Source organism: Malania oleifera, chromosome 11 (assembly GCF_029873635.1).
Source record: "Malania oleifera isolate guangnan ecotype guangnan chromosome 11, ASM2987363v1, whole genome shotgun sequence".
Classification (NCBI taxonomy): Eukaryota; Viridiplantae; Streptophyta; class Magnoliopsida; order Santalales; family Ximeniaceae; genus Malania; species Malania oleifera.
Window position 1 is genome coordinate 34992216 of NC_080427.1, and position 14180 is coordinate 35006395.

The window sequence follows — 14180 nt, forward strand, 5'->3', positions numbered from 1 at the left end:
TTTATGGGAGAAGAATTTGTATGCTAAGCTAAAGAAGTGTGAGTTTTGGTTGAATCAGGTTGCGTTCTTAGGCCATGTGGTGTCTAAGGACGGTATCTCCGTTGATCCCAATAAGATTGAAGTTGTAGTCGACTGGGCTAGCCCAAAGAGTGTGTAAGAGGTTCAGAGTTTTCTGGGATTGGAGGGTTACTATCGTTGGTTCATGGAGGGTTTCTCTAAATTGTCTGGACCTTTGACACATTTGACTAAGAAGGGAGTGAAGTTTAACTGGACTAGTGATTACGAGCAGCGTTTTCTCGAGTTGAAACACCGGCTGGTTACTGCTCCAGTATTGACCATTCGTTCGGGGAATGAGGGTTTTATGATCTTTAACGACGTGTCCCTAAAGGGTTTGGGACGTGTGCTTATGCAGTAGGGTAAGGTAGTAGCTTATGCTTCTCTGCAACTTAAAGAGTATGAGAAGAATTACCCTACGCATGATTTAGAGTTAGCTGCTGTTGTTTATGCCTTAAAGATCTGGCGAAACTATTTGTACGGTGTTCAATGCGAGATTTTCACTGACCACAAAAGCCTCAGGTTCTTTTTCACGCAGAAGGAACTGAATATGAGGCAGAGACGGTGGCTAGAGTTGATTAAGGACTACGATTGCACGATCAGTTATCACTCGGGAAAGGCTAATGTGGTAGCAGACGCGTTAGGTCGGAAGTCAAAGCATGCAGCAGTAACTGCAATTGTAGCTCAGCATCATGGGAGCAAGGGTATTGTAGCTACTGCTAGTACCTACTAGGTACGAGTTTTGGTATCCAGGTTATTGAGGTGGTTTTGTAGACACCTGGGGTATGTTTTGTATATGAGAATGTATATCCTAACTTGTATAGACTCTAGTATGAACTTATTTATGTATAAAAGACCGTATTTTCACTGCATATCTGACGAGTATGGATTGGTATGTGCATGTATATAGGGCAACCGTGAACCCCACGGGGTTGGACCCGCTTATTTGTATTGTATCATGTATGTTTAAATTGATATAGAGACAGGTTAGGTTACTTAAATTCACACCTAGGACTCATTTGCGGGTTCGGGGCGTGACATATATATATATATATATATATTATATAATAACTTACATGTACTTGTACATATATATCTTATTTCAATTAGTTTTTTTTTTTCCCTTCATATTATTTCTCTTTATTTATTTATTTAATTCATCAATTTAATAATATTTAACTAATTAATTGATTAATAATTTTAATTAATTAATTAATTAATTATATTTATTATTTTCCCTAATTATTTTAATCATTTTAATTTTTATGGTCTTTACATTATATATATATATATATATATATCCAGATTACAGAAATCGTAGACGTACCTATAAATATTAGAAGTATGATGAATAGAAAATTCAGAGAAACAGTTTATGTTAAGTAACATAGGTATAAGCTATATTGTACATTATCTATACGTGTTTTCTCAGATTTAGATATTATGGTGTTTCTAAATCAGATTTTACAAATATGTAAACTCACATGCCACACACTAGCAATAGCATATTTCGTCTTACTAAACATTGTCTCATCCCAGTGATTTAACATTTTTTAGGTGATCCAGTTAGGCGAGATTGGGCTCGTAAGTAGAGGGGACTATAGTACTGCCCTGACTGTAGGGTGAGTTTTTTGGGTAGTAATTTTTGAGTAGTCCGTAGGTTCTGATGAGGGTATTTTGGGAATGGTTGTGTATGCATACTTTGGGAAATATTCTAGCATTCTGGTATTATATATATTATTATGGTTGTATGTATTATGCTTCGAGCTGTTTAGGTAGTTTATTGTGTCTCAGATTTCATGAGACCTATCTGAACCGTGATGTTGGTTTGATTTGAAATTAAAATATATCAAAGCAGTAAACTTTTACAATTAATATATATATATAAGGAAAAAAAATGGCATGTAAAATCAAGTCGTTACATCTCATATGTCCAATTGTTGAATCCTTCTTTTACAAGTTTGAATTTTGAAACTGAAAATGCTTACTCATTTCTTTTATTTTTGTTTCCTTTTCTGTATTTTTTAATTTTTATTTCTAATGCATATTTTGTTTTTCCCTATATTTTCATTTTATGAAATAAAACTTATCTAATTTTATTATGTTAGTCTCGTATAAAATTGGTTGTCAACAATTATTTATTGTCAAATTTAGTAATAGATTTTTATATTTTCATATATGAAATAAAGTAAAAATAAAAATAAAAATAAAAATTTATTATCCCTACCGCATCTTGTCCCCCAAGTCCTACTGAACCGCCCAGCAACCTTGACTATTTCTTTAATTTAATACATTTTAAGACCCAATAAGCCTGAACCTTCAGAAGCCAATTAGTAACCAACAACTGATCTACATTATCTTATTCCCTAGACATTGAATTACTTGGTTGCTTGCTTGGCCGCCGAGAAAATTTCACCCTTAGCTCTCCTCTATATAAGGAGCCTCCAGAGAATTTTAAGTGGCAAATTAAAAAGAAAAGGGCAGATCCAATTAAGATGGGAGAAGAAGTGAAGGTACTGGGATTGTTGGCTAGCCCTTTCAGTCAGAGGGTGGAGATTGCCCTTAAACTCAAAGGCATACCCTACGACAGCATAGAAGAAGAAGACATACATGGGAACAAAAGCGAGTTGCTGCTGAAGTCGAACCCGGTTCACAAGAAGATTCCGGTTTTCTTCCATGCCGGAAAACCCATCGCCGAGTCGCTTGTGATTCTTGAGTACGTGGATGAGACATGGAAGACCAATCCCATCTTGCCTCAAGACCCATATCAGAGAGCCATGGCTCGTTTCTGGGCTAAGTTCATTGATGAAAAGGTACGTATGTGTGTGTATATATAAAATTTTATTTGCGGCGAGGAGAGATTTCAAATCCCATACCCAATACTTAGAATATGAGAGGGATTTCTATATTTGACTGTAATATAAAATTATATTAAAAATTATCTAAATTCTTCCTTCAGGATTTGAAATTGTGCTGTGATAGAAAATGAGAATCAAAGTTATTTGGAATATGGAGGGAGAGAGAGAAGCAAAAGCCTTTCACTTCTATGTATTAATTGTCTTAGAAAATACTATGCGCAAGTTTTTAGTATCTCGTTTTTGTAGTTAAAAGTATCAAGACTCATATTAATTTATTTATTGTATTGCAGTGTATGTTTCCGATTTGGAAAGCTTATCATGGTGATGACCAAGCGTTGGAAGAAGCGCATGGTTATCTAGAAATACTTGAAAATGAGCTCGAAGATAAGAGATTCTTTGGAGGAGAGTCAATTGGATTGGTGGATATAGTTGCCAGCTTCATAGGCTACTGGATGGGAGTAATTCAAGAAACACAAACAATAAAATTGTTGACAAATAAAAAGTATCCCAAATTATACAAATGGTCTGAAGAGTTTGTCGGTGCTGTCAAGGAGAATCTGCCTCCTAGGGATAAACTAGTTGCTTACTACAAAGCTCACTTCGAGGCTACTCATGGTTCTAAATAAATATCAATGGTTTTGTGTAATTTTCTATATATGTCCTATAATAAATATGGAGTAAGTTTTGATGAGGTGTTATATTGAGTTTAGCTTATTAATATTTCTACTTGTTAAATGAATCATGTATTATGTCATATGCTTATAGCATATTATGTTTTTCTGCTTATTAAATGAATCATGTACGAAGTCATATGCTTACCGCATATTATGTTTTTCTATTTTGTTTTATGCATTTTTTATATAAATGTGTTCTGAGTATACATAATGAAGGAGTACTTCACTTATTTTTTCTTAATTTCTATGCACATGTATATCCTTGTTGGGAAATTATGCCCTGTATGCATACACACAAAAATACAAAAATTAGAGAAAATTAAAAGGGAGAAGAAGAACACGATTTCAGAGCTTCAGCGCCGTCGCCTGTGTGACCAACAATTGTTCTGATTTTGATTGCTAACAGGGAAAACTACAGAAGACAGATCCACCTCTCCTCCTTTGCTTCTTGTTCACCTTCTTCTTCCACCACCACCACCACCACTTCTTCTTCTCCACCTCCTTCCTCGTCGCTGCTGCTGTCAAGAACAACCACAACCCCATCATTGTCTCTCTTCCCTCCAGACTGCAGTTGGCGGTCATGTCGTCTTCTTCCTTCGCCGGCGAATTTGAGGCAAAACTGCCCGTCTCTTCGGCGAGGCTTGGTTCTTCTCGCCACGCAGGAGATCATTGCAGAATCCATTGACGAACAAAATCTTCAAACCGAAAACAGATCAATGTCTCCCCGCACCTTCATCGGTGCGACGGTTTGCAATGACATCATTTGGGATCGTCGCACCGTCTCCCCGACCATCGCACACACCATATCCCCTGTTCTACACTCGCATCTCCCCCATTCTGCACTCGTCGCCGCTACACTCGCTGCTGCAAAGAATTAAGGATTTCTTGTATTTTTTTAGAGGTTTTCTTATGTTAGGACCCAGGAGCAATCAGAAAATTATGAACATCAGAAATTTATGTGGTTCGGTTAATATCGACCTACATCAACGAAACACATCACAAATTCACTAAAATCTCTTCTTCCTCTTACTCTCTTCCTCCTTTCTTTCCTTTCTCTGCTCTTTGTACATCTCACAACTCTCCACAGCTCTCTATTTAAAGGGTTTGGAATCAATTACAATCAAATACAATAAATAAATAAAAAGTTTCATCCATTTTAATTAAATGATGGATAAATGGTGGATAACTGCTCCATCTAACAACGTGTCTCCAGCTCCTCACGCGTTTCTAGCTACATCTCCCGGCTCTAACTACAACAATCTTCCACTTGGAGACGGAGACACCTCTTCAACCAGTATCATGAATAAATGATGTGCTTAAAATAGGTCTTCAAGCATGAAGACTAACTGAAGTTGAACACAATTTCAGCTTCTCTATAATCACCACCTTAGTTAACATATATGCTGAATTTATGCTACCTTGGATTTTTTCAAGTGGCATTATGCCGTCCTCTATCAAAGATCTGAAGAAATGATAACACAATCCAATATGCTTAATTCTGTAATGAAATGCGGAGTTCTTTGCCAATGTATCGCACTCTGACTGTCACTGTACAAAACATTCATCTCCTGCTTTAATCCAAGCTCCGTTAACAAACCTCGAAACCAAATCATCTCTTTACTGGCTTTTGTCACTACAACATACTCAGTTTTTGTAGTGGATAAAACAACAATCTTCTGTATCTATGACATCCAACTAACAGCTGTTGTGCCAACAGTGAATATATACCCGGTGATGATTCTGCGATGATCAATTTCACTTACAAAATCAACATCTACAAATCCTTGAATTTTCAAATCACTTTTACCGAAACATAGACTTATCAATAGTGCCACGTAGATATCTCAAAATCCACTTCACTGCTTCCTAGTGTGTCTTCCCTGGATTTGACATATACCTGCTAACAGCTTCCACTGCTTGGCCAATATTTGGTCTCGTACCAACCATAGCATACATTAGACTTCCAACAGATGAGGCGTATGGTACCTTAGCCATGAAGTCTTTCTCTTCATCAGTTTGGGGAGACTGATCCTTTGAGAGATGGAAGTGACCTGCAAATGGTGTATTTACAGCCTTGGCGTTGCTCATGTTGAACCTCTGTAAAACACGGCTGATGTACTCTGACTGAGATAACTGCAACGTGCCTTATTGCTTATCTCTAGAGATCCGCATCCCAAGAATTTGCTTCGCAAGACCGAAGTCTTTCATATCAAATTCCTTTGACAATTGCTACTTCAATTTTCTGATATCTTCTTTATCTGATCCTGCGACTAACATATCATCAACATATAACAGTAGAATAATATAGCTAGCACGATACCTTTTGAAGTAGCAACAGTGGTCAACACTACACTTCTGAAAACTATTCCTCTGCATATAGCTGTCGAATTTCTTGTACCACTGTCTAGGAGCTTATTTACGACCATACAAACTCTTTTTCAATTTGCATACAAGATTCTCTTTACCTTTTACTGAAAAACCTTCTAACTGTTGCATATAAATTTCCTCATCAAGATCACCATAAAGAAATTTCGTCTTCACGTCAAACTGCTCAAGATGTAAACCTTTTGAGGCAACAATACTCAAAACAAATATGATGGTTGTCAGCTTGACAACTGGTGCAAAAATATTAGTGCAGTCAATTCCTTCCTTCTGTTCGAAACCTTTGACTACTAACCGAGCCTTATACCTCTTGGATCCATTATGCTCTTCTTTGATCCTATATACCCATTTGTTGTAAAGAACCTTTTTACCATTGGGCAACTTAGCTAATTCCCATGTTTTGTTGGAATTAAGAGACTTTATCTCATCTTTCATTGCAAGCTCCCACTTGCTCGAATCTCCTACCTAACATGCTTCAACATAGCATTCAAGTTCTCCCCCATCTGTAAGAAGTAAATGGTTCACATACCTCCTATTTGGTACATGTTGCCAAGAAGATCCCTTAAGCTCTGGTGCTGGAGTAGGAGGTGGTGGTGCAACAAACTACTCCACATGTTCCTCTACCTGAGGAATCTCGGTATTCTGCTGAGGATTCTCGGTGTTCTGCTGACGTGTCCTTATACCTTCTAAAACATCTTCCACATCTACAAAGGTTGTTTTAGAATCTGTATATTCTGCTGTGTGTCTATCTTTGTACATCACCTTTTCATAAAAAATCACATCTTTGCTTCTGATCACTTTTTTATTTTCATCATCCCAAATGCGATATCCATATTCATCTCCACCATAATTGATGAAAGTGCATTTTCGGGATTTCGGATCTAACTTATTCCTGACATGATCATTAATATGTACATATGCAAGATAACAAAAAAACTTTCAAATATGAAAGTCTTACCTCTTTGTTATTCCAAACTTCTTCTGGTAGACTATAGTCCAATTGTACTGATGAACTCCTGTTAATCAAATAAGCTGCTATGTTGACTGCTTCTGCCCAAAACACCTTTGGGAAGCTTGATTGTATACGTATGCTTCTGGTTTTTTCTGTCAACATTCTGTTTATCTGCTCAGCTATGCCATTGTGTTGAGGCGTACCTGGCACAATTCTTTCCATTCTGATACCATGCTCATAATAGAATTTCTTGAACTCGGTGTCAACATACTCACCACCGTTATCTGTTCTCAGCTTCTTGATTTTTAAACCAATTTCGTTTTCTACCATTGCTTTCCAAATTTTAAAAGAATAAAAAATATCAGATTTACACTTCAGGAAGTAAACCCATACCTTCCGTGAATAATCATTGATAAATGTGACGAAGTAATGCTTCCCTCCTGTGGATGAAACGATTGTTGGTCTCCCCATACATCTGAATGGACTAGCTCAAGTCTTTCCTTCTTTGGGGTACTGATGTTTGTCTGGAAACTTACTATCTTCTATTTCCCAAATATGCCATCCTCACATGTGTCAATCTTCACCGATTGTAAATCACTCAACTTACCCTTTGAGTGCATCACCCTAAGTCCTTTCTCACTCAGGTGTCCGAGTTGTTGATGCCATAAGTTGCTATCATCATTTCCTATAGCAACTGTAATAGACATGCATGCATTAAGAGTTACATAAAGAGTACCATTTTTCTTACCTCGAGCAATTGTCAATGCACCCTTCGAGATATTCCATTCATCACCAATGAAAGATTTTTTATATCCTTCATCTGCCAATTGACCGATTGAGATCAAATTCTTCCTCAGGTATGGAATATACATGACATCTCTTAGTTTCCATACTGACCCATTCATTTTGATATTCACTGTCCCCTTACTGGCAATGTCGCAAGGTTGATCATTGCCCAGATATACTTTACCGAAATTATCTGATGTATACTCCTCTAGGTAATCTCTGCTGCAAGTGGCATGGAATGAAGCTCCAGAGTCTAACACCCAAGACTCCTTTTTGCTCTCCAAAGAGCAGATCAACAAATCATCATTTTATAAACCAACATTAGCTCCTGTCTTTGCCCTCATTTTATATTCTTTCTTTAGACTTCTACACTGATTCTTATAATGACCAGTTTTTCCACAGTTCCAGCACTTAATAATTTTTGTATCCTGGGAACCTGTGTCCTGAGAACCTTTGAGATTTCTAGATTTAGACTGTTTGGGCCTAGATCTACCGTGATTGTTTGATCATCCATGCCTATTTTCTCTGCATTGACTTTCCATGTTCAAGGCTGAATTCGAAGTGGAGCCATGGTTTGACTGTATTCTTATTTCCTCCTTCAAAATCATGCTAACGACCTCATCATATACAAGCTTTGATTTTCCTGTGGAGCTACTGATAACAGTAACGACGCCATTCCAATTTTCGGGCAACTGACTGAGAATCAGTAGGGCACGAATCTCATTATCAAATGTTATCCCGACTGAGGCGAGTTGATACGACAACTCGTTGAAATTATTCAAATGTCTACTAAAACTTTCACCTGCAGACATGCTCATAGTAAATAATCTTTTCATTAGATATACCTTGTTAGTGGCTAATGGCTACTCGTACATATTTGAAAGCGCATCCATTAGAGACTTGGTGGATGATATATGCTTGATATTGAATGCCACAGACTTTGACAACGTCATTCTGGATTACCCTTCAATGGTAAGTGCAATTATAGTGACCCGAAGAATAATAACATTTTAATAATAAAGAAGGAGAGAAAATAGACACAGAAACAGAAGGAGGCTGTAGACTTCGTCGATGACATTGCATTTTTGGGGATAATTTTAATTTTAGGAAATTTCCAGGACTCGTCGACGAATACAAGGGTTCGTCGACGAGTGCAGAAGAAAATTCGTCGACAAATACAGGGCTTCGTCGATGACAAAATATCGAGAGACGGTTCGGGCTGCTCTGAATTTCATCGATGAATACAGGGCTTCGTCGACAAATTTACTAAAAGATTCGTTGACGAAGTGACGTGTCTTGTCGACAAATTTGGCCCTATAAATAGATAAAAACTGGATTTTTATTCATTTCTCATACCGCTCTCTCTCTTCTCTCTCTCTTTTCTACGGATCCTCTCACTTCTCTCTTCGTTTCCGGCCTTGCCAGGCGCTGGATTGACGATCCGAAGTGACCACGACGTTCCTAGCAAAGTTCTCTTCAAGTTTGCTAGGACGGATCGTCGGTGTGATCAAGTTGGATTTCATCCCAAATTCAGGGTAAGACCTTTTAACCTATTTTTGGCCTTATGGTAGTTATAAGAAGTGTTGTAGGTGATGAAATATTGATATTTAGTTTTGGCAAATATTATTTTTAAGGTGTTTTGTAGGAGGCCCTGCGGGTGTTAGGCTAGTATTCTATAGGGGCTTTCCAGTAGTCAGGTAAGGGAAATATGCTCTGTTAGGCAATTTTACTATGTTTCAGTATAAACTATACGTTTTTATCAGATGATTATTCATGATAGAAATTTATACAGTTTACCATTTATGTATAATATGTTTAAAATTTTTGTGTGGCTTGATAATATGAGTATAATAAAGAAACATGTTTTACAATATTTTCAGGCTATGTTTTACGGAATATATAGCAGTGGTTATGTTTTATAGTAATTACAAAATACCATGATTATACAGTTTACAGAATACCATGATTATACAGTTTTCAGTACCATGATTATACAGTTTTTAGTACCATGATTATACAGTTTACTATATACCATGATTATACAATTTTTCAGTACTAAGATTATACAGTTTGCATAATACCATGATTATATAGTTTTCAGTACCATGACTTACAGATTACAGTTCAATTCAGAAATATAGATGATATAATTATAGTTTATTACAGTGTCATGGTTAATACAGTTATTACATAATCATGGTAAAATAGTTAGTTGTATATAGAAATATACTATATACTATCAGACCCTGTTAGACCACACAGCAGAGCGCGGTACCGTTGCTACAGATACTATGTTACTTTATGAGTGCAACCACCTATTTAGATAATATGTGGTATGTAACGACCTGCTCCTTTTTCACATATATATTTTTTTTATATAAATAAATTATCATCACATCATACATTCCAACTCAGCAGGTCACAATCCACCTAGGCCCGTGGGCATCAGGGATATAACAAAACATACAACAGAAGCCTACGCAGTAGAAAATATAAAATCATATACATCTCATCATAATGTGCATAACACATACCAGAGTCACTACAATTACTATCTCACAGTATATACATCTCAAAAATGAAATCTAGGGACAATCCCCACAAAACCTAACTGTCCCTACCAAAAACTTACCTTTCCAAAGAGGGCAAACAACTTATCTAGATCAGCGAGGCTTTTCCTGCTCTCCTATTAGGGGCTCTTGAAAAATGTATAAGATTTAGGGGTGAGACACCTCTCAGTAAGGGAAATAAACTAATACCAGTGTGTGGCAACATGAGTATTCTGTGTTTTACATATACCATACATAACATATTCAATACTGTTTATCAAATCTGGGAAAACATATGCATATCAAAACATGACAGAACATACTGCATTTTCATAAACATTTCTTATCTCATATCATAATAATAATAACATAAAAATAATCCTGGTAGGTTAGCTGGCTGTTGTCATATATTACCCCCACATGACTGGGTTGTGTGGCCCGAAGGCGGGACCTGACAATGGTTGGCCAACCACTGCCAAGTCAAACAGTAGTTTGTAGGTCCGATGGGTCTACCCAGACTGGTCCGTACACCAGGGGTGATAACAACACACTTCTTGAAAATAACCACATCGACCATCCAATCTCACACCACTCCGTACAGCAGCGTTAACACAGATATCATGATCACGAGGACCATGGACACATAGCAACGGTACCGTACAAGTGCTAGCCTAGACCAAGCCAACCAGGTTCTGATATCACATACATATACTAAAACCGTGATACATAAATATTTCATATCATTTATTTTCACATCAATCATATCATTTCACATATATACGTGTATCATGAAAATCATCAGCCCGTACGCTGGTATTACACATTTTAACATAGCATAGCTCGCACGCCGGTAAATCATATAGCACAGCCCATACGCTGGCAAACCATATAGCACGGCCGTACGCCGACAAATCACATAGCACAGCCCGTACGCTGGCAAATCACATAGCACGGCTCGCACGCCGGCAAATCACATATACATATAAAAATATCTCGGCCCGTACGCCGGTTTTCCATCATAGAAATCCATATCGTCCCCATTCCAAAAAAAACAGTATTTCACAACATTTTTATACTCATGCCACACTAAACAAATTTTCTACGTATTCAACATATCATCATTTAAACAGTATTTTCCAAATATAAATCATATATATAAATATATTTATTTTTCCTGAAACCATATGCTATATATATATATATATATATATATATATATATATACATACATTTTCTCAAAATAAAATTGGCTTAGTTTATCCCCTTACCTGATTCCTGAAAAGCCCCTAAGAAAATCTTCCCCGTATCCACAAGGTTCTCAACTCAACACCCTGAAAATGAAAATTTGCAGAATTAAAGTTTAGTATTTTCGTACGTACAACATTTTCTATAACTACCATTAAGTCAAATTCGACTTAAAAAGTCTTACCTCAACTTAGGGATGATTCCCAACGTTCCCAATCAACACCCTAAAACTGAAAATTTTCAGTATTAAAGTTCAGTATTTTTACTTGTATATCACTTTCTTCAACTGTCAAAAATCCAAATATTGAATATAAAGCCTTACCTTGGATTTGGGATGAAATCAAATTTCGTTTCCCTGACGATCCGCTCCGGCAGACTTGTAAAGAACTTCGCCAGGAGCGTCGTGGTGGCTTCGGTTTGTCGATCCGGCGTAAAACTAACCCGAAATCGAAGAGAGAGTCGTAGGAGAGAGAGAGAGAGAGAGAGAGAGAGAGAGAGAGAGAGAGAGAGAGAGAGAGAGAGAGAGAGAGAGAGTGCACTCACGCCCACCAAAATCCAATTCAATTTGGATTTGACTTTCAAAGCTTCTTAAAGAAGCTTGTGTTAGTTTATATATATATATATATATATATATATATATATATATATATATTATATATATATAATAGTAAACCTTAATTAAAGTAAAACTTCTTGAAGAAGCTTTCATACTTTATATATATATATATATATATATATATATATATACATGCTTTAATATTTATATATATATATATATTTGTTCCTTATCATACTATTCATTTTACTTGTTAATTTAATTAATTAATTTTATTTTATTATTTTATTATTATTATTATTTTTTTAAATTTTATTTTTTTTCCCGGTTACTACATGGTAAGGTCATTCACCTAGTTCTTTGAAAAAGTTAGACTCCCCATCCAAATATGGGTTGAGGTGGGCAGATTGACCTATGGAGTATAGTGATTTATTCCTGGTTGGCGAGTCAGGATAAATCCAGCCTACGGGCAGCACAACCCTGTCATGAGGGGGTAAGTCATGACACATAGATAGCCACAGTGAACATTTTTAGTTATTATTACGTATGTATAATTTTGCAGAAACAGGGAACATACTTACTTATACTAGAAGTATTTTGAATAACAAATTCCAATATTGTCATGTTAAGCAATAGGGACAGGGGTGGTGTATTTTATCACTTATACTTTTTTTATATATTCAGTTAGGCATGTTTATTTGATAATAGATTTCATGATATAGTAGCTCATTTGTCACACACTAGTAATAACATATTTCTTCTTACTGAGCGTTGACTCATCCTAGTATTGAAACATTTTTCAGGTGATCTAGGTAGACAAGCAGACTAGGCTCGCAGATAGAGGGGCTTCTGTACTGCCTTTCCAGTGGAGAGTGAGTTCATTTTGAGAGTATTTTTGTATACCCTAGCTAGTTAAGGGTATTTTGGGGAATAAATGTATGTATATATTTTGGAAAACATGTAGTACTCTGGTATTGTGTGGTGTGGTATTGTGTAGTGTGGTATCGTATATATTTACATATGGATATGTTTATTCAGTTCTGCTTCTTGCTGCTTAGGTTTATGGTTGGGTTTATCCCAGTATGGTATCAGAGTATGTTGAATGTTATGGTATAAAAAAAAATCAGTAAATTAAGCAGGTCGTTACAGCAATTCCTTTCCAAACAATAATCTTCTATCTGCATTTTTCAGAAACCGAAATTGTTGCCATTGAACATTTTGATTTTTGAGCTCTTTTCGTTTGACATCTCGATTCGTTGATCTAGAGATGAAATTAGCTCAAATGGATAGTACGGTTGGATTCAAAACGGTCGAAAACCTTAGAAATGGTTCAAGTCGTTCGAAAAATAGACCCAAAACGACTTCGAAAAGCTTGGTCAAAGTTCAGGTCAAACTGGTCAATGCTGACGTGGCACTGTGGGGCCCACTGTTGACGTGGCACCATTGGCCCCAATGCTGGCGTGGCACTTTGGGCCCACTGGCTGATGCGGCAGTACGGGGCCCACTAGCTGGCATGGCGCGCTGACGTCGCAGCTGACTCAACGCCGCTGATGTGACTGGATTCTGAGGCGGTGAGTCAAATACAAATCCAGGTCCGGGTCGGGTTTTTGGGTTTGGCTAAGATGGTTCGGGGGAGGAAGACGCGTGGGCGCGCGTGTGGCAAGTGAGCGGCGTGTGGCGAGGCGTCGTGCTCTGGCTAGGCGCGTGGTGGCTCATGTAGCTTCTTCCGAGCTCCTTTCGAGCTCCGGCTTGCACGGTTGGCTTCGTCTTAGCGAAGTGAAGATGATGGTGGCCTCAAAAAATAATTTCGAGCCACTGGACGGACCTTTGATTTCGGTGTACGACTCCGATCTGGCTTTTCCTGCTCTAATCGGGCTCTGATACCACTTGTTAGGACCCTGTGAGCAACTAGAAAATTATGAACACAAAAGATTTACGTGGTTTGGTCAATATGAACCTACGTCCACGGAACACACCACAAATTCACTAAAACTGCCGGAAAAATACAACTCTCTTTTTCCTCTCACTCTCTTCCTCCTTTCTTTCTTTTCTCTGCTCTCTGTACATCTCACAACTCTCTATTTATAGGGTTTGGAATCAATTACAATTAAATACAATAAAAAA

At 37.2% G+C, this 14180-nt stretch overlaps 1 protein-coding gene across 1 annotated transcript; it reads left to right on the forward strand.

Annotated features, from left to right (window-relative positions):
* The first annotated feature begins 2367 nt into the window (after positions 1–2367).
* LOC131167299 (glutathione S-transferase U8-like) lies at positions 2368–3827 on the forward strand. Its single transcript, XM_058126054.1, has 2 exons — positions 2368–2867; positions 3203–3827. The coding sequence occupies exons 1-2, from the start codon at positions 2550–2552 to the stop codon at positions 3536–3538; spliced, it is 654 nt and encodes a 217-aa protein (XP_057982037.1). The 5' UTR covers positions 2368–2549; the 3' UTR covers positions 3539–3827.
* Positions 3828–14180: the final 10353 nt, after the last annotated feature.

What these genes read in the sequence shown, in the direction of transcription:
- LOC131167299 (XM_058126054.1), top strand. Translation starts at nt 2,550, where the DNA reads ATGGGAGAAGAAGTGAAGGTACTGGGATTGTTGGCTAGCCCTTTCAGT. An exon ending in CTAAGTTCATTGATGAAAAG is followed by an intron (nt 2,868 to 3,202) that starts GTACGTATGTGT and finishes ATTGTATTGCAG; the next exon opens with TGTATGTTTCCGATTTGGAA.